The sequence below is a fragment of the Perca fluviatilis genome, chromosome 2 (genome assembly GCF_010015445.1).
Source record: "Perca fluviatilis chromosome 2, GENO_Pfluv_1.0, whole genome shotgun sequence".
NCBI lineage: Eukaryota > Metazoa > Chordata > Actinopteri > Perciformes > Percidae > Perca > Perca fluviatilis.
This window is the reverse complement of record NC_053113.1, coordinates 40,299,936-40,321,868: the sequence shown is the minus strand read 5'-3', so window position 1 is coordinate 40,321,868 and position 21,933 is coordinate 40,299,936. Positions and strand designations below refer to the sequence as shown.

Sequence of the window (21,933 nt, the reverse complement as noted above, 5' to 3'; positions counted from 1 at the left end):
TTTTTTTTTTTTTAATATTTTTTCTGTATTCTCTGGTGTACAAAAGTTACAGCATTTTAATATTGACCACTTGAAAATCACCAAATGCTATCAGAAAAAAACCTCGGATCCCTTCACTTCTTTGTACTTTGAAGATGACACAGAACACATGATGAATCATTCGAATCTTATCTTTTGGTTATTTCTTTTGACCTAAATGAAGCCAGTCAACTGGGCTTTGTTCACATGTCTCATCTCCTGTGAATACAAAGCCGTAATCTGTATCCACGTGTAAATCCAGAATGCTGCTGGTATAAGCATGCAAGGGGAGCTTGGAGAGAACAATCTGTATGAGCCACTTTGCCCATCTTAGGCAGCCATTTATATTGCATGACAGAATCCTTTTCCTGAGCAATATGGATGACAAAATGAATGTAGTCCACTCAGCAGAGGTTGCCAGGGCTAAGCATTGGGAACACTTCCTCTCCATTTCCTTTTAAACAGCCAAATGAAAAGCTTTATTGGCACAACTAATACGATGCCTGTGAGGACATCAGGAGAAACGGGAGGCGTGGAACAACACGGGCTTCATGCGAGGAAGAGGGTGGGACACTTGGGAAGAAATCTCTACTGTGCCAAATCACCAGTTAATTGCTTGGCAGAGGGCTGCTACTGTCCTTCTTCTCCTGTTTGTTGTGCCTTCTTGTAGGAGCCAATGGAAAATGTTAGATTCAACCTTATGCTACCTTTCCGTCCAACAACTAACTGCAGACTGGCTGAGCTTGAGGCAGGCTGTTCTCTCCCTCTGATGAACAGCTGGTGATAGATGGCTGTCAGTAGAATAGATTAATGTAGCTATGTTGCATTTTCTTGTTATCAGTGTTTAGGTTTTTGCTATCTTTTTTTTACCTTTTATCTTTCGTTTTCCCTGTGCCTTTTGTGTCTGTCCGTTGTCTTTGTTGTCCACCTTTCTGCTTACAACAATCCCCTTGGGTGTCCATGACAGCATGGCCATATGTTACTGTTTGATGCACACGCAAGTTTCCCTCACTCTCCTCACAATGGTAGTTTGTCATTGTGCATGTGTAATGCAAAAGAAATTCCGGATGCCAAACACATACAAGTAATGATGATAAAAATACATCTGCTGTTCTGTCTTAAATTAGACAAAATGCTCTGTGGGGCATGTTTTATATTTTTTTTTAAATCTACTCTCACTCTTTCCCTCAAGCTCAGAATTAAAGATAAGGGCATTTGTCTGGATGTGTTTGGAGTTTGATATAAAATAGTGAGGGGGGAAAATAGTATTAAAATGACCTTTTAAATCCCTTTGAGCAGCTATAGTGGAGTAAAGAGAAACATCAGTAAAGAAGCTGAAGTTCCGTATTATATCAATTGGGTGTGACAGCTGCTGGGTAAAGTAAGACAAAATCTGATCTTTGCCCTGACTATAATTTGTTCCATTTTAATTCAGGTCTGACAAATGAGAAAATGAAAAAAGCACCAAAGGAGAAAAGGGATTTGTGTCTTTCCAGAAAGATTTTATTTTTTTTCAAAGACAATAACCGAAGTCTACTCCAGTGTAACAGTAAGGAAAGCAAGCATGTGTATCTTTTGCATCCAACATTATTCATATACGAGTGCCAGTAATGCAAGTCATAATACAAAATGGCAGAATAGGTTGTTTGTCTCTGCCTTCCAAAACAGCGTTTTCTGATCTACCACCGCTGGTAAAGGTTTGGTTAAATTTGGTGGATAAGATTAGGAAAATATATTAGTCATGGTTGAAACAGCACTGACATTTGGTAGCAGACTAAGCGTAATATGAACTGCGGTGTCTGGTGTCAAAGTCAGGTACTTTGTACTGTATGCTTGTGTCATCACAAAAAAACAAACAGGTCATTTAAAGCATTTGAACTAACGACAGAAGCGGTCATTTCTCTGGCAAGGACAGTCTCCATTAACGGCAAGACTACGCTAATTAACCTTCTTGTGTTGCATGTTGCAATTAAATTAACAGAAGGATCACAGTGGTGCACTATTAGTTTATAAACCCATTGGGAATCCGTAGGTAGGTAGGTAGGTAGTTCGAACATAATCCCTGCAGTGCGTCCTGCAAGTTGTGACCTAAAATGTGTCTGCACAGCAATGTCACGTCTCTTCACAGACGTGAAGTCAGGATAAGAGATGTGGTTGCAGGTGGGAAGGAAATAGTGGGCAGGTAGCAGCTCAATGGCTTAATGTATCTTTGGTGAGAGTGTAAACGATTAGAAGCACCTCCATCTCATCCTCTCCCATAAGAGGCTCAGTCAAACCTTGTGGAGCTCCAAGAGAGTGTTAACCTTGCTGGATCCCCAAAGCCGATCCATATGGGTTGGACTGTCTCTGCACATTTGTCTAAAGCTGAACACAGCCCTCCTCTTATATCATGCCAGCTGGCTCCTTGGCACGCTCCTCCTCATCCATTATGTATATCTGAGTCTTGGTTGATTGTTGCCACCTTCGAGGCTTCAGACTACACTATGGCAAAGACCAGCATGCAGATTCCTTCCCACTACCGCCACAGACCTGAGACAACAGAATTAGATACCTTTAATAGCCAGGCCAACACATCATTCATACGTTAGACCAATTAGCAGGGACTATTGAAGGAAGCGGCTCTGTGGTGGGCTGCCACGATGAAGAAATCGATTTGGACCATATGTCTTTTGTAGAATTATCCCTTTTATATGTTGCCGGGGTTATGAATTAATATTACTGAGCAGGACAAATGAGAGCAGAGCTGTCCTTTGCTGTCTTCATTATGATTTACTTCACTTATGGCTTCTGTGGGAAAAGGATAAAACCTAAGTAGCGATGCTGTAGAATGGTAATGACATTCCTGGAGGCATGCAGGATGGAAGCAGAATCTTTTGTCAGATACGGTGAATATGAATAATGCAATTAATGGGAAGCTACTGCAGGATGCATGTCAAAGGCAGATAACAAATTGCTCATTTGAATTACAGTATGTGTTTGTCGCAGCGATATGGAGACATATACAGCATATACATGCATGCTGTAGCAAATTGTACAGCACTTCTCATCTCAATTCAATCTCTCAGAAGTCTATGGTTCATCATTCATGACATTTAATTGGGACATTCGGCTTGGATCATAAAGGTCACAAAGCAAAATTGATCTTAATTGGCTTGTAGTAATCAAAATGCTGTTATGTGCTAAATGAATGCTCTAATGTGAGCATTAAAACATTCATTAGCTGGAGAGAATGAAGGATAATTACCAAGGATGCAATTACTGGTGTGAGCACCAATGAAAGCACATTTAACGTCCATTCTAGTAAACACACATTTGATGGGTCCGTCGGAAGCAAGTGTGGACTTTTACCTGAGCTCGGTTTAAATCTATCCTCAGTTTGAAATTGAGCTACCATATTCAGGTTATTGTTTTTTTTTTTTATTGCTATCACTGTTGTTTTTATTATTTGGCATTTGGTTTTGCATTATTGTTTTATGGACACACCTGGAAAGCAAGAGTAAACTGTTAAAGAGGGGGAAAGTCATATACAGTAGACAACAAACACACAAGCAACAAATACATATAGCAACTAAATGTAGGCAGGTATGTTAGAGTTAAACACACCATGAAGTTGGTTTATTAAATGGAATTGCTTAGTCATGCTTTCCCACTTTTTCTTTAGATATCTTGGGATATGAATCTCCCGCTGAAGTCGCAAGTTTGTTCATACAAGTGTGTTGTTTACTTTTCAATGACTGGCAGCAAAATGTAGACGGGGTCTCATGGCCACAGTTAATGTCTTTCTTCAGGGACTAATGGGCTTTTAAGTGTACTCGGTTACCTCCAGCTTCACTGAAATGCGAATCTACCATTACGGCACTATACACTCGGCTATTATCACTAATGTGAAGAGCTGCTCTTGTATGTACTATACTATGCTGTGTGCCACACTGCACTCTCATGTATAATGTATAGCATATCTTTAGAATAATGAATATGTTGTATTTAAATTCCTGTAGAAGTTTGAGACCCACCTGAAAAAAATGCTTGGAGACATTTTACAGGGCCTAAGTCATTGCCACGTGTTGTACTGTAATATGTCTTTACAAACCCAAAAATGTGTAAACCTTCTGTGAAAACCAACAGAGTTATGTAACCCCACTGGCACTGTTGTTATGCAAATTACATTTTGTGAGTTAAGAATGGACTCAAACGCAGAAAAATTCCCACAGAGTGCAATCACGCTAATGTCATTGGGCTGAAAAATGGACAGACAAAATATATTCAGTGTCATTATTCACCACTTGACGAGGGGACGTAGCATCGCTGCTGGGAGAATTTCTTCCTTCTTCCTTTTCCCTCCTTCAAGCGCTGAAAATGAGTACAATTTGAGTAGCATCTGCTCTGTGGGGTCTCCGAGAGCACGGAGGTAACAATGGCCCTCTGAAACAAGGCCCTTTCCTTCTCTTAATTGCAGCCACATGTGTGGTGGGAAAGAGCCCCCTGCCTGCACCACTAGCCCTGGAACACATCCAGAATCGCCCACACAGTTACTGAGTGAGCACAGCCAGCAGCAAACACACTCTAATTGCAAAGAGTGGAGCCCCTGGCTGGAGAGCGGGGGGAGGTGCGCCAGGACCCTCTGTTCTCGCTGAAGGACAGCTAGTGCTTTAACATTCCAGGACTGGCTCAAAGTGGTTACAGGCCATGCAAAAATGACCAAATGGAGACACTCGACATTGCGGTAGTGACATATTTTGGCTGAACCCGAGAGCCATCAGCTTGTTTCCAAGACTAATGGATAGATGTAAAATGTTCTTTTCTATCTGGACTGTCAGGACATACCTCATCGTTTTGGATTAGAAACATTGGGTAACATCTGTCTGCTGCTCAGTGGAGTGCAGAAGTGAATGCCATGTGATAAGTGCACTTCCAGTTCCTCTGCCTGTAGTTTTATCTGAGGACAGAGCTAATGTAGTTACCGTCTCTCATACATCAAAACAGTGCACCGTATGCTAATAAGTCACTGTTTTACATGTGAAAACAGGTTTTTGGACATATTACATATAGAGGAATTTTAGCAAAATTGACCTAGGTTGTTCAAATTGAATCTGACAAACTACACTTTTCTTGGAAGACCTCAAATTGGTCTTCTACTGACGTGGTCGGTGGTGCGAAGGAGTGTCAGGAAAATCAGGCAAACATCACTTTGCATCAAAGGGCCATAGCAACAGTATTCCTTGCCCTGAGGGGGGAACCTGGGTGTCAGTTTTACTGATTTGAGACGGCCTTGGTAAGGCCTCCATCACAGGAGATGTACTGCACATTAAGCTGCCATGCTGCAAGGCTGTAGCATACACAAGGTCAGGGTGCCGATTTATGCTTTCTCCTGAGCAAAATGAACATGTAGGTGCTATCTAGGGTTTCGGGGAAATGAACCTTTTCATCACATTGATTTCCTAAAGCACCTGGAAAAAAGCTTTGTCAGCCGCTGGCATTTGGGTCTGATTGTGACAGATCTGCCTGCTATCTGGGCCTCTAGCCTGGATTTGATGCTAGTAGTATGGTTTCCTGGCCATACGCTGTTTGAGTAATAGATAACACTTGTCTTTGGGTTATTCAAACCTTCATTCTATCAATATGTCAATGATTCACATGCCGTGTGGTGCCAGTGGCTCACTAACAAAAATGCATCAGTCAGGTACATCTTTTGTTTAACTGTAAGATTCTTCTCAGCCACTACTGTACTTGGGTTCAAACTACTGTATGTGTATCAGTATTTCAGCTACTGACATTTCATTTAGATTAAGTTCTATTTCAGTTAGGTGTAGCCTACTTGGTACTTTAAATGTCACTTGAAAGTATCAATGGTCTGAACTGCAGTATAATCCACTTCTCTTTTGTCCAACCATATACTCATTTTTTTCCACATAATAATGTTGGTGAAATATGGTGAAATATGCTACTATGGAGCTTTGAGGGTGGCAATGGTGCAACATGGACGCTCAAGCCATATTTTGCCAAAACAATGACTGTTTGGATCAGACAGGAGAAGTACATTATGTTTGGGATGTTTTACTTTTGGAAAATCTTGTGAACATTAAATCTGTTGCAAAAGACATGAATTCACCCTGATCACAGCTCCGTGAGCAAATTACAAATCACTTCCACCAAAAGATGTCTGTTTTCCTTTAACAAATGCCTCTTGGGAAACAGCCAGGACATGTATCAAGCATCCCAGAGGTGTTTTGAGGAACGGGGGTTAAGAAGAAGAAAAGTCGGTCTGTTTCTCGCCGTCTTCTCTGTGCGATGCAGAGATAGAGGGATATGCAGTGGAAGTACAGTGTGCCATCTTGTCCAAGGCTTTGATCTTCTCAGCCTGTACTTCCATCTCTTTTGAGTTCCTGTACAATGTTTGTTTACACTCCATCACCTCTTCAATGCATCCATCCACCAAAGGGTTTGCTGTTTTCTGCCAGAGCCTCTGGGCATTTTCTAGGCAGCTCTGTGGTGAGGATGCTTAACTGCAAAAAACATCAGGCAGCTTTGTTTCAGGATGCGGTTTGCTACAGTAAGACTATCAAATGTTTGCATTAGGACCCGTAGCACATAATAAGCTGGCTCTCTGATGGCAAAGCTTGCTGTTAAATTTTAATTCTGGCTTGAAGATTGTTTTTATTTACTCTTTATTCTTGGGTAACAAAGCGTCTCTAATTAGAAACTTGTTAGGGCCATCAGTATCTCTATAGCCAATCTTATTTTTTTTCCCCTTCTTTTTAGTATGTGTGTGATTATAAGATAATGATCATCAAATGATATGGTGTAATTGAAGCTGCAGAACAGCATTGTTGATAATGTCCTATGTCTGTGTTAATCTAATAATCATTCCAGCCAATCTAGTTTAACTGTGTATCACATGGCTGCTGTGTATGTACATTGCTAAAATCACATAAATGGAAAACAGAGCAGTTGATGAATGATTTTGATGATGATCTTTATCTGATGTGATTTTACACTTGCCATGTTGATGAAATCCTAATTAACACATACTTCTGCTGCATTTTTGCCAGATTTGCCCCGCGTAGTACAATCCAATAGAGTTCAAATTGCTTCAGATGAAAGAGGGTCCAGGGAGAGCGCTGGCCAGGCCAAAAGGGACTGAGGATTAAGAATGTGTAATTTATTCAATGAAGAACACTTTCCTTCCTGCCCTCTGTGGTTGGTTGCATGTAGGAGCAGCTGATTCTCAATTTGAAATTGTATAGGAGATGACAGGTGCGAGATGACCTTTTTCAGCTTCGCTGCGTGGTTTTCCCAGGTTTATGAGGGTGTAATCTGAATGAGCAGTGCTGAAGGTGTCTTAAGAAAACACTGCACAAGCTGTGTTTTAAGAATGGCCATTGTAATGACTATTTGATCATGAATTGTATTACAGTAATAGTAGTGGTTTAGTTGTATGTAGCTGTAGCAATTATTGTTTTATTACTGTTAGCAGTATTGGGGTTTTGTGTTTTACCTGAAGTTTGCACTAGGGCTGTAGCCTGGTCCTTCCAGACTCTGGTTCACTAGCCTGGTCATACCAGACTCTGGTACACTAGCCTGCTCCTACCAGACTCTGGTCCATTTCATTTGTACAGAGAGTCTGGCCACTCTCCATTGACAAGCGTTAACTTCCTTGAAGGCGGGTACTCTGTTGAAGTTTAAAACTATTGGATCTGCCCAGAGCCATGTTAGCCTGGCTCCGCCCTCCTACGGACTGTCTGGTAGGACCAGGCTAACAAGAGGGGAGACGACAATAACTATCGGCTTAGCATTGCTAGCGTTAGCTTTAGCCAACTCCTTCACCACTAACGGAACGAGCTGAAAAATCAAACTGTTCCCGAACCCCATGGGGAGGAGGGACAACGACAACATCATGGCCACCAACCAAACTCAGCAAAGATTGTTCTTGCTCAGGCTTTAACTTCTGGATATTCGGCAGCATTGTCACAATGGACCGCATCTTTCTTTCTTTCCGCCATTACGGAACTATAACTCAAACTAGCGCACGTCACGACCTCAACGTCATCGTTCTCAGCCACTCCCTCTGTTCGCTGATTGGACCGCCAAATATTTGGTCGGAGAAAACCCAAGAAGATACCACAAAACCAGATGTAGTACTGAAGGAAAAGGAAAATTGAGCAGAAGTACGTAGGAGGATGTTGATGCTCACGATACAGCAAACGCATTTTAAATATAAAATAATCAGATTGAGGTTTCATTACAATAAAGTTTGTTCCATGGTTATGCATTATATTTTTAAATTCTTAGTTTTTCATTACAATTTGCTTAAAATCATTAATTTGGACAATGTAAATTTGTAACACAATAACACAGTGTGATTATCCTGAAATGGAACTACTGATGGTTTTTAACTCTTAATTGCTCAGCCGTTATCTGTACTATATTCTGTTAGTCTACAGTTACATTGAAAAATACAAAATAATACTAACTGGTTCTGTATAAAGCCAGGGTGTACCAATGATGTTCGCAGTGAGAAATGTCACAGGCAGAGCCAGTTGCTAAAAGTGTTAAAGTGAGTGTAAATCAATACCTGGAATGCAAGTCATTACCTAAATAGATATTGTAATCTAGGACTATAAGCTTTTTCTGCTGTTGCGCTTCAGCGCATCCCGCGGATGCCTTCGTATTCTCACTGACTGTGAATAAGTCAGGCTAGAATGCAAATGTAAAGAAAACTTTTCAAACCATGTGTTTGTGTGTGTGCATTTGACAGCTATTTGAAATAAATGAAGCACACTGCATATAGCTTTGTTTTGGTAAGGGTCATCTGAATTACAAATGGTACTTTTACTGTACAAGTTAATCGGCATCACTGAATTTGGTGTGAATTTGCCCGTAAGTTAACTCACTCACTCTTTTTCCGGGTGTTTTTTTTGTGCACTCTGTGGTTCTCTGTGTCCTCCTTCCATATACAGCTCTGAGGGACAACCGAATCGAGCTGGTGCGAGCCTCGTCGCAGGAGCTCACCATCAGAATCGGTGACGTCAGCCTGTCAGACGAGGGCCAGTACACCTGCTCGCTCTTCACCATGCCTGTCAAGACCACCAAGGCCTTCCTCACTGTGCTGGGTGAGCATGTATGTTTTGGCCCAGTCTCCACAGGCCAATTATACGCGGCTAATTCTTCACGTTCTGACAGCATGATTACATGCACTTTTTGAATTATAGTCTGTTCTTATTCTTTACCACGCACTTGTCCTACTTTGTAAGGAAAATAACATTTCTGCATTACATTTTACCCTTGTCTACCAGAATAAAGGATGACAGTTAAGCTTACAAGCTAGTAGTGTTACTTTATTTAATTTTCCACCAGACAGGACAGCCACAAAAAACTCAATGAGAATATTTTCACACCAGTATTGTGGAGAATCAAAAGAAATACACAAAAAATATAAGTCAACTCTGTACAATGACCTTCCTCAGGCATCTCACAGCCAGACCGTAAGACATGTCCCATCTTGAAGGAGACTTTATTTAATGAGATTAAGTTTCCCATTACTCATCTGCTTCATAAAATTCTTATTGTTGTGATACTAAAAAAAAAAAATCATTTTTGCAATCATACCTTTTTTGTCCTGCCTTTCAAAATAGCATTTTATCTTATCACTGAGAAAAGAAAGCATGGATATCTGAATAAAGTGAATTATTCTCTATCAGTTAATGATGTTTTATTGTCAGAGGAGACATTGTCAGAGCTCATATACATGTATTCATTATGTTATTATCTCCGCCAAGGAGGTCATGTTTTCAGTTTGGTTTGTCTGTCTGTCAGCAGGGTTATGGAAAAAACTACTGGCCCGATTTTTATCAAACCCTTTATGGAAGGGTGTAGCATGGGCCAAGGAAGAACCCGTTAAATTTTTGAGCAGATCAGAATTTTGGGGCAGATACACAAAGTATTTTTCACTTTTGTTAACATCGCGAGATAGGGCGTTCGTGCTGCATTCATGTGGTGTCGGAATAATCGGAAAAACTTTGTGAGCTAGCGCGTGCCTTGGCGGAGGTCTGTGCTCTCCGAGTGTCCTTCTAGTTTCTAATTATATTTCCATGCACCACAGGAGTGCCAGGACGACCAGAGATCACAGGATTCACCAAGCCTGCCATGGAGGGGGACGTAATCACCCTGATGTGCAGCACACCGGGCAGCAAACCAGCTGCCAATATCCGGTGGTTCCGAAATGACAAGGAGGTCCAAGGTAGGCATGTGGTGTGGATTTCACAGGGCATTGCATCCTTTGTTACCACTTGTACCCTCTTGGACACATCATTACTGTCAAACCATTCAGCTGCTGCATTCCGTTGTGTACATATTCATGCATTGTTCCACTGGCCGGAGTTTAGCAGCACCATGATTCGCCTGGCTCACAGCCAGCATCGCTGCTGTCGTTGGACGCTGTCCAAATGTTGCTAGACTGTGGCAGAGCCGTCCACATTTCATTACCTGACCAAGGTGAAGATAGATACTGTAGGAGTGCCTCTTATGGATTCTAATTATAAAGTTTTAAGTGTACATCAACAACAGGTTCTGCACAGCATTCTGTTTTCACTGTTAGTGGAACTAATGGTATGATAGACTCAGCTGATGGATAACAAACACAAACCAATCGGGCAATAAAAGGATATGGGAAATGTCAATTCTAGGGTTTGCTGTTTTCAATTTACAATGATATAGAATAGAGACGCTGCAAATCCTCACATTTTAGAAGCTGACACCAGCAAATGGTTGACATTTGTGCTTTGTAAAATTACTTGGAATTGTGTTCATTCATTTTCTGTTGATCAACTAATCGCCTCAAGTATGCCATGGTGAAGAATCATGTTTTTGAGGAAGGCTATCCCTCCAAAAGTGTCTGAGAGAGGAAGAAGAATTGCATGCTTACAGTTTGCGACCTACCTCGACCATGTTTGCGTGTGATGAGTTGATCTTGATGGGCATTCGTTTTACAGGTGGCTCTAAGGTGCTTTGTCTGTTTTTTTTAAACGGCAGCGATTAGATTAGTCAAAAGAGTCAAGGAGGATACAAGAACGCACAAATATGCAAATTCAGAAAGGCAACATAACTACGGTAGCTTCACCCAGACGGGAAAAAACAGTGACAGAGACAATACATTAGGCAGCAGATGGTGCAGTGTAATGTGTGCTGATCACACTTAACCAGCAGAAGTTTTCCGTGGTTGCAAACAGTGTGCTTTACAAGCTTTCACTTTCTTGTATACTTCTTTCCAAACTGTCTGAAGCGCTGCACTTTGTACTTTTATAGCTTTTATCACAGTCCTACTTCTGCTTTTAAACTCCACAAAAAAAGACAAAAACATTTAAAAAAAAAAATAGGAATGGAATGTTTTTTCCTCAATTTGATGCCAGAGGTAAGCTGTGTGGAGCTCTTTAATGTAACGCAGCCTGCTGCAGAGACTCAGTGTGACAGTTGCTCTTTATTGAAGAGTTGCTCCAGAGAGCTTTTTCTTGGTGGTTCTGTCTGTGTCTGCCCAACATGGCATGATGATTGATGGGAGAGGGGCCCGATATATGAAGTTTTCTTGTTGAAATGACATGCACGTAGATTCCTGAAAGGCCAGTGGAGAGCTGGCTCACAGCGTCACAGCCAGACTTGCTGTCCATCTCAAGAGGCACTGAGATGATCTCTTTTTTTCCGTTATGTCTTGAGGTATACTTTGAAATAATTCGCTAAAGCTCAAAAAAACATATATAGACGTATGCACATAAAACAAATGCCAAAACGTCATTTAACACAGTCTAAGGGGTGCCACAAATTTACTCACGACTCAAACTCCTATTCTTTGTGAATAAAAAAAAAAGTAATACCATCATCCCGTTCCCAGGTCAGCAGGCATCAAAGGAGTGCATAAAGTAAAATAAAGACAAAAGAATTACATTTATATTTGATGTATGAAATGGCATTAATGTGTCATGTGTATCTTTAAAATAAAAAATAAAAAAAATGTCAGGTGCCCCAATCTGCCCAAAACCGGTGTCTTGCATACAAATGTGCTTTTATTAGTTTTACCTGGGTACGGTGGGTTTTGTTAAGCCGCGTAGGCAAACAGACACGGTGTAATGCATCTCCAAGTCAAAAAGAGATAAAGAACAAAGCAGAGACTGGAGGGCTTGACTTAAAAACTTCATTTCCATGTCAAAGTGTCAAAGGGGAGGAATGTCAATCAGTGTTCCCGATCCAACCCTTTTGTCTGTGCTGCTTTAAAGCTTTCTTTAGCGAGTATGTGCTGGGAGCAGCATGTTTTGCCATTGGTTCTTCTGTGGTAGATCATTGCCGCCAGTGTCTGCTGTCAGTCAAATCTATCCCCACTGGGGGACCAGGCTCCAAAGCCCTACAATGACAGCAGGTGTAATAGCAAAACATGTCACATTTATTTCATGCTCTGGTGATTTGTTTTTCAACAATTTATATTAGAAGCACACAGCATTACAAAGCTCAAAATGCAACTGTCATCCAGTGTCAAATTATTTGTTTGCAGAGCCACACAAATTCCATGTGTCGCTGAATGGCAGCTAGGCTTCAAATTATAATCTATTGAGGTAAAAAAAAAATCCAAAAATACACAACAGCTCCAACATGGTGAATTATTTTATATTCAGTTCAGGCAAGATAAAAAGGCATTTTATATTGTTATTATTGTTTTGGTGTAACAAATGTTTCCTCCTTCATTTTAAATTGTGCTCCCATTCTGTTCTGTAAGATTAAGCAGAGCAAAGATGAAATATCACAAACTTCTACCTATCTAACAATATTACACCTTTAAGTTCCATGATGAATACATTGTTTGCTCCCTGCTCTTTGCTGATTGCTCACATCAAGTATCCCCAACATGCTGCCTTTGTTGCATTAAAAAGTTATTTAATTAGTCCAATATAAACAGCAATTTTGTCCAATCAGTGGGAAGAACATGTGAATGTTGGAATTGGTCCAGCTGATCCATGTTTGCATTACATGCTTCTCTGATCTAAGGGCTCTTGCACACTGCCTGCGTGGCGTGAGCGTGTCAGCTGCGTGGCGTGTCCGTTTTTTTAATTTCTGCTCCCATGTTAACAGGGTAGAGCTTGCACACTGCCTGCGTGACATGCACGTCTCAGGCTCCAAAAACGCATGCCTGCTAGAAATAGGACAGACGCCGATTTTTCACGCGACACGCAAACGTGTTGGAAGCGTTTCCAGGCAAAATAGAATAGGAAAAGATGTTTATATGTCATTTAGACACAAATACATTTAATAAATGACATGTTGATGTTTGAAAGTCTCTAGGTTTTGACATAAATGCAGATATAAATGTAATCGATTTTCAAATATTGCACCTGTCAATACAGAACGACATATTCTGTAGCCTATTTTGCCGTCAATATTGCTGTAATCAAATCATATATATTTACGTTCATTTTATCAATGGGAAACATACATGTGTACAGACAAGGCTAGCAGCAGTTTCTGGTGTGCAACGACATAGAAAATGCAGCCGCCACGCAACTGACACGCAACAGAAACGCCACACTAACGCCACGCAGGCAGTGTGCAGAAGCCCTAAAGATGATCACGCTCTGGGTTGTTTGCATTTCTTTTCATCAATCACAATCGTCGTGGGTGGCGCTAAGCTCCGGACGCAGCGACGGTGGCTCTGCTAAATAGTCTCAGGAAGGAACTTGTTTTGGTGGAACATTTGCACCCCTCAAAAGAAAACTCCACATACAATATTAAATGAAGTTAGCTGTTGACACAATACAGCAACATGACCTATTTAAATTAGCGGGATACATGGTTTAACCTCATTTGCTAACCTAACTCTTACCAGTGTATCACCGTGTGGACTTGCACAGCAATCCCACCAATCGGTCCCAAGAAATCCCAGTTAGAGAGGAAATGCTGTAAACATATTCTTTGTAAATCTTTACAGTCATTCCCCGAAAGAACCAAGCAGGCCTGCCTTTTTGCACAATCCACATTTTCTACAAAATTTGCCATTTTCAACATGTAGCCCGTAGCGAAGTGATTTTGAGAACAGCAACACACAGAGAGCGGAAGGTGAGGGACAAAGCCTGACATCTGGCGCCAGATGTCTGGCTACACCATCCTGGAAATGTACTTCCATTATTTGTTTGTCCTATTTTTCTGAGAAGGTCCATCTTTTACTTCACTTCCTCAGGTTTGATAATGTCATCCTCTTTAAGGCCATGATCCAAAATTAGATCAAGTGCCTCATTCATACGGGCTCTCAGAGTGGTTCTACCACTGACGTGACATACCTTCAGCCAGGATCTATGTGTTGCTGTACATATTGACCATAGACTGTATATAAAGATTCCCCCCCGATCCAATCGCGAGTCAATCACAGCTGTCTTTCATGATGTTTCACCCTGTTTTTGTAGCATCAAATAACTAATAAAAACCAAACTTTTGTTCCAACATTTTATTAAAGAAAATGCGGCGGTATGATGCACAAACACAAACCGGTAAAATAGAAAGGAATTTTCAGTGTATTCAAGTCAATATGACTTCTCAATCCATCCAACCCCTACCCCCCTTTCCACTACAGGTTTCCTCGACAATAAAAACCAAACTTATTCAAATTACTTGATGTGCACTTAGATTTTTTACTTTGGCCCATGTCCCATCCGCTCACATGGAGGGGGCTGGGTTTATGACCTATACTGCAGCCAGCCACCAGGGGGTGATCAAGATGTTTTGCCTTTACTTATATAGTCTATTCATCAACCCCTGATATTTGCGCACAGTTTAACCATGACATTTATTTTCAATTATATGTCTAACTGTCTATGTATATCTGTTGACCCAACTCTAAAAACACAACTCCCTGGCTCATAATGTTTGTTTTTTTTAGCTCCTTTGCTTACCCACTCTCTAACTTTAAAGATAGGGGGTAATATTCTGGAAAGTATCTGAGAATTTTACAAATGAGGCACATTACAGGAATATCGCAGCATATGCTGTAGACCCTCAAAGTGTTTTCTCACATTTATTACCTTAGATGGTGGTTTTGATCTACTTTTAGACAATGTACACTTGCTTATCTACTGTATCTGTTAACCCCTTTAGAACTTAGTTGAAAAGCATTTAGAAACCAAACAACTTTTAGGGCCTGGAAACTAGGGATGCACCAAATCCAGATTTTTGGGGTTCGGCCGAATACCGAATCCACTGGTTAAGATTCTGCCGAATCCGAAACCGAATACCGAATCCTCCTCCCATCCTCAGTCCATTAACACAGTAAACACATTAATGAAGTAAACAACTTCCACAGCCTTTAAAATAGTTAAATGTAACAACTTAATGTTGAATTCACACGCTCTTTTCACATCGTAGGAAAGAACATCGCTTTCGCCAGATGAGTGAATTTTCGCTAACCAGTGTATAATGAGGGTGTTGTGAAATGGTAAATTATAGTGTGACTAAAACTCACTATTTACATTATTTACAATACTTGATTTACAGCTGATATGTGAAAATGTACACCTTATTTATTAAACAGTAATTTAGTTTTACTTTAAACCGTCACAGGAAGTGCTTTTATTTTGAAGTAGCCTACACGGAAGTTGTCTGTTGTGTACTCTTGCTAGCTTACTGAGATGAACGTGAGACGCTAGATGCAAAACATGTCCGTCAAGCTTAAGTTGTTCACTTTCTTGTGTGTAAAACTGCAACATATTGAACAGTGCTAGTAGTCCTTACCTAGGTACTGCACATGTACGACTCCCAACAAAGATGGAACAGAAGTGAGATGCCTCACTCTGTAGCTAAAACAGAGAGCTCAACACACAGGGTGAAAAGAGGAGCTGCAGCAATGTGCAGTACAACAAAAATATGGTGTTTTTTGAAAATTAAACCTGTTCTGATATAACCTCAAAATACAATTATGAACCTGAAAATGAGCATAATATGAGCACTTTAATATATTATAGCATGATAAAACAGATCCATGGCTTGTGAAAAAGTGGTCTTTGCCACAATTTTTACAACTAACCAACAGCCAAAATTAGAAGTCATTTTTTTGGTTTTTACTGGTTTTTCATTTTTATTAGTATCAAACTGTACATGGTGACGATTTCTTCCTGTGCTTTTTTTGTTGTTGTAACTAATTTGATGTAAACACTGAAATAATAAAGCCTGTGGGGGGTAAACCGAGAAGCCATGTTTAACAGCTGTTTAAATTGCATTATCAAATCAAACAGTACGTTACAAACATGTACATCAAACCTTAATGGATATCAAACAATACTGCATCAAAAAACAATAACCACCTGTTACCTTTTAGTATGGATAGTCTTGTATGTTAATATGTCAACATATTTAAGCATTGTACTACCTAAGACCACATTGATTCAAACTGTATTTGCTATCTCACACAGGAACCCAACCACAGATTTCCCAGTAGAGCAGTTGTTGGCATGGCCCTCAGGCCTCTTTACCCTCCAACTACCAAACACCACACTACTAAATGGGCAAGATTGTTCATTAAGATCAAGGATAAACAAGTTCCAATGTAAAATTAAAGAGCCCAACAACTGTTTAATGAGGCAAACACGTATTTTCTTCTGAATGTGAGTTTATACTTCAAGGGCTTTCAGCAGATTAACTGGGTCACAGAAAAAAGTGAAATTTTTCAAAACATTTTTGGTGGTAATTATTGGTCAACAGGCAGTAGGTTGTGCAGGAGGTTCTGGCTCAATCTGAAATAGCTGCAAGTGTAAAAAATGAATGTGCAATTAGAGAATGCCTCTGGTGCCTTCATGAAATAACCAAAAGCTTCAATTCTGAGGACAACCTGACCCAACAAACATAAAACAGTAATTAATTTGAAGGGAAGCTAAAGTCTAAGTCTTCCAAACTATACCCGACCAACCCTAATAATATTCTTATTAAACTACAATAGGCCTACATGCTTGAAAAAAAATCAAATCCTGCACCTGAGGTTCCTCCTTGTTAAAACAGATGCAGAGGAGGTGATTACAGGAGAGCCCCCAGTTGCCTGAATGTAGATCTGCATGCCTCTTGGGGTTCTGGTTCAAAGCAGGTGCACATTCACATTCTTAGGAAAACTGCCTGTGCATGCTCTGTGGCGATGCTAGCAGCTGCCTTGAAACAGACCGGCAGTTTCTTCTATGGCAGCTCTGATGCTGCAGGCGACGTGATGAATGATAGAAAAAGCTAGAGAGATTTGCGTTTGACACTACTACATAGATACTCACTATCCCCCCTCTGTACTTCAAGGCAAAATGCAAGGTCTCTGGATTTCCAGTTTGTTCAAATGATATGTGATGTTTCTCATTTGTGATGCACTCGTCAATAAAAGTGCAATTTTTGGGGGGTTTCTTCTTCCTTTTCTTGTAGTCATCTTCTTTTTTTTACCTTTTTTGTGCCATGCATATGCAAGACATCAGCAGTTAATACAAACAGGATCCAGAATGAAGCACATGGTTTCAAAAATTGCTAAAAAGTACTAAAATGTAAAAGACCATTTTACGTAACTAATATTTTCAACTAAATTCATAAATTACTAACGTAATTGTAACTTACAGTGAAAAAAAAAATCTAATTAAGGCCTAAATAAGTAGTTTATCATGCCTTATTTTCTAAGCTTTTGAGACAAATATATTTAAAAATAAGCATCATCTGTCAAAATATGTCAGGATTTTGTGAACAATTATCACTAATTATTATCACACAATTGTGGTATGTACAAAAGAAGAATTATGATTGAATCTGGCAACCTTAATAGCAACAGGAAAAAGACATGAAGTAGCCATTGTATCAGTAGTAGTAACATTCGTAGTAGTAGTGGTGGTTCCGCTGGAAAGTCCAATAAAATAGCGAATCCCCTCTCACATACCAAAATCAAAGACAATCAATGGAGTAGGACAAATGGGACAGATCAGCCCAAAGTGATGTTATGGGTGATGTGGGTTTCATTGCAAGGGGCTTTTAGTATTTAATAGAGCAGGGGATTGAACAATTTGTGTGTGCTGCACGTGTTTGTGAGTGAAGCTGTGGAGTATGTATTGATTGACTCAGGTTTGCACTGGATGGCAGGAAGTCCAGGGAGAGGAAGAGGTGGATTGGGAAGGATGTAAGGGGGTGAGGAAGGTAACAGCCTCCAGTGAAAAATCTTTCTGAGGCTGACGTCAAGTAAGGCCTTTGTCCTTTTTTGCCTTGTTCAGATGCAGTAGCCCTGTATAGCTCTTTCCAGAGCAAAGTGATGCTAACACATAAAGAGTTGACAGGAGAGCAGCAGCAGCAAACAACAAAGAAATTCTTCCAGTTCCAAGTTACGAGGCGTCTCTAAATGAAGACGACAACACAGGGCACGGACAAAACAAACCCGAATCCCGATCTGAAGTTGTGTGAAGGCTGAATGTTTGGACATTAAACTAAGACAAAGGAGAGGAAAGAAATGAAAGGTGTGGCTACAACTATAGAAATCCACTTGGCACTGCCAGGGGAGTGTGCTTCGGCGGCTTGTGTTGACTGGGATGTTTGAGAGATGGTCCTGGAGGAGCAAACACACGCAACCAACCGAGTCAATGCTCATACTGCTCTCGCCTCACTATTCGCTCCACTTTGACTTGACTTTCAAAAGGCCAGGGATTCTTCCCCTCAAAGAAAGATGCGGAGACAAACAACAACAACAACAACACCGCAGCTGTCTGTGTCAGAAAAGCGATATATTGAAATACAAATTTCATGTTTCTCACGCTTTAGTTAACGTACAGGCTGATTCTGTTTTTCTCTGCTTCTTTTTAAACAAAAATATATTCTTTGCATGAGGGGCTTCCACAAAAGCGTCAGCTGTTCCCCAATAATATTAATAATCCACAAGAACATTGCATCTCTCTGCAGGCACTAAGGAGCTGAATGCCACAGGAAAATCCTTCACAGTGAGGAGTAGCCTCCAATTCCAGGTGGACAGACGGGACGATGGCGTCGCCTACACCTGCAGCGTGGAGCACGTGTCTCTGTCCAACCCCTACATGACAACCGAGGTCCTGGAGGTCCACTGTGAGTGCAGTCATACACACCCTGAAAAGCTGGATTATGTGTAAGATTAGCATTAAGAAGAAATGCAAGGATTGAGTTTACATTTATGTCTGCAGGTTTAACTTTGCATTTGCCCAGGATTAGTGTAGGATTAGTTTGCAGGTAAGGGATTAGTACCAAAGCAGAACAGGGATATGGGCCAGAGCTAAGAGCTGCCCAATGGGTAAAGAACTAACTGTGGTACTTTAGTTACAGCCTCTAACACACAGTCCTGTCATAGCATTGGATTTCTTTGTCCCTCTTTGCAGATGCTCCCCACCTGGAGATCACACATTCACTGATTATTCCACAGGAAGGGCAGTACTTCAAATTGGAGTGTGTGTCCATAGGCAACCCAATGTAAGTTTGCATGTCTTTACAGCTTCAATTTGATGGCAGTCACTAGCATGGAAATATTCAGAAATTGGACTTGAAATGGGATTTGTCATTTTTCAAGAATATTTTTTCAGTATATTCATTATTTATTGACACTGAGGAAAGTCACATGCAGCAGGATGAAAAGAAAATGTTTGTGTTTTCTTTCCCAGACCTGAACCGGTGCTGTGGTCTAAAGATGGAGGAGAGCTGCCAGACATTGAGCGTATGATCGTGGAGGGCAGAGAACTAACCATCACCACACTAAATAAAACAGACAATGGCACATACCGCTGCGAGGCCAGCAACCACCTGGGGACCAGCAGTGCTGAATATATACTTTTTGTATACGGTGGGTAAAGTAATGGTTAGTCTTGTTATGGGTGATGTGTTTGGCTGTTGCTTCATACTCAAGGCTTTGTGGCACACTACATGCAATCTCAAAGATGGTTGGTGTGCATATCAAAGATACAAAGCCAGCAGAGGGCTTGTCAGTCTGGCAAATTCAACCGCTAGATATTTAGCCAGTGCCTGTTATAATAATAAAAAACTCTAAAACAAAAAGCATAATAACAACACAATAGCAATAGCTACATTAAATATGGATGATTTGTCAATAGAATCACAAAGTTCAGCATGCCCTGGAATGTTTCTTTTAGATAATCTGCCCATCATAATGACTGTTTAAGGAACATTTTTATTAATGTCATGTTTGTATGACAAGTAGATTGTGGACAGAAACTTTGGACTTCAATCGTTTAACATTCATTGGTGATTAATTTATGAATTTCAGCAGACATAGACTTCAGCTCCCCGCGGCCATGATGAGCAGCTGTTGGATGGATGGAAATAGTAAAAAAAAAAAACAGTCCCTAAATAATGTTTATTGTTATTTTTGGCATTATTTGTCATGTGCCAATTCAGTTTAGGTCAAGTTTTTTTTTTTTTTTTTTTTTTAGATTTCATGCTACTTAAAGTGATGGTTCGGAGTAATTCACCCTAGGGTCCTTTGCACCATGACCTCGAGCCAAACACCCCCCCCAGAAGCTTTTTTCACCTGGGTCTAACATTGGGCGAGTTAGCGTAGAGTAGCGTAGAGTAGCGTAGAGTAGCGTAGAGTAGCGTTAGCCGCTGAATAGCTTAGCGCGGGGCTAATGGACCCACGTTTGTATCTCTTAAATGACCCCACTAATAATGCCCGAAGTGATACCAAAGGTCTACACTAGTATATATAGGTTATGCACTCATAAAACGATGGATTGTAAAGTTTGTAAGTACACCAGAAGTTTATGTAAATAACACTTGCCTGCTGGCTTCTGCTCTCTGCTGTTGTTGCTGCTGTGAGTCTAACTGCAGGTAGCAGTAGCAACAGAGAGCAGAAGAGAGCAGGCAAGTGTTCATAAACTTCTGGTGTACTTACAAACAGCTCCATATAGCATTCGGGGATGGGAGGAAAACATACTCTGGTTTATTGGCATTTCTTTAAACCAATCACAGTTGTCATGGGCTGTGCTAAGCACCGGAGAAAAGCCACGGTGCTGCTGCAAAATAGCCTCGGGAAGGAACTTGTTTTGGTGGAACGTGTACATTTAAAAGTTGTTTAAGTCGTGCGACAGAAAACTCAGATTGGACACATAGTCTAGCTAGCTGTCTGGATTTACCCTGCAGAGATCTGAGGAGCAGTTAACCACAGTCCTCAGAAATCCACTGGAGGTTAGAACGCCAACACAAAGGAAGCCCCAGGCAACGGATATCCGGCCTAAATGAGTGAAATCTGGCGGAACAATCCCGGAAGTGGAACAGCAAGGATATAGACTACCAGTTTGCAGACCATTTCCTCAAGATTTCACCTGCAAATCTTGCCTTGGCACAGAGCAGGATAATCCAGTTTACCTCACAGTACTCTACATATTGCTACACAGGTTTAGCTTTTGGACACTTCCTATGAGGAAACCAGGAACAAAGTGTTAAGGATGCAGAATTTAGCTGCCGAGTACTGCCTGGAGGAGAGATAAGTTAATCCTGAGACAGTGGCGCGGCAGAGAGAATAAAGACAGCGTGGTGCAGGAAACGGATCATTAAGACCTCTGCAGCACATGTTTATAACATTTATCAAATACAGCCAAGTTAAAAAATATAAAAACATGGACAGAATATTAAAATTCAACATGGATTTATTTGTTTCCATTTTTGACAATTAAACAGTCCCACAGTTTGTTTGGGAGTGACTTATCACAGCTCAGACGCTGGACTTATTCAAGCTCACAGGCAGCTAATGGATCACACAGCAGCTTCTTTGTGCGATTTTAAAGGCAGAGTCTTTTGGGGGGAGAAAGCCCTTCATTGGGGAAAAAAGGAAGGAAGAGTAGGATGACACATTCGTCCTTTCAGCTTTTGTTATCTCAGTCTCTTCTTTCAGCATGCTCATTGAGGGCTAGGCAG

The 21,933-nt window shown here is 40.7% G+C and overlaps 1 protein-coding gene across 4 annotated transcripts in view; it reads left to right on the top strand.

Moving 5' to 3' along the window:
• cadm2b (cell adhesion molecule 2b) overlaps nt 1–21,933 on the top strand; it is a 180,172-nt gene that overhangs the window by 148,308 nt on the left and 9,931 nt on the right. For all 4 annotated transcript variants that reach the window (XM_039779615.1, XM_039779598.1, XM_039779607.1 and 1 more), the window contains 5 exons: nt 8,976–9,128; nt 10,118–10,255; nt 18,940–19,098; nt 19,386–19,476; nt 19,665–19,843. In XM_039779615.1, the coding sequence (XP_039635549.1) occupies nt 8,976–9,128; nt 10,118–10,255; nt 18,940–19,098; nt 19,386–19,476; nt 19,665–19,843 (720 nt within the window). The remainder of the gene's footprint in view (nt 1–8,975; nt 9,129–10,117; nt 10,256–18,939; nt 19,099–19,385; nt 19,477–19,664; nt 19,844–21,933) is intronic.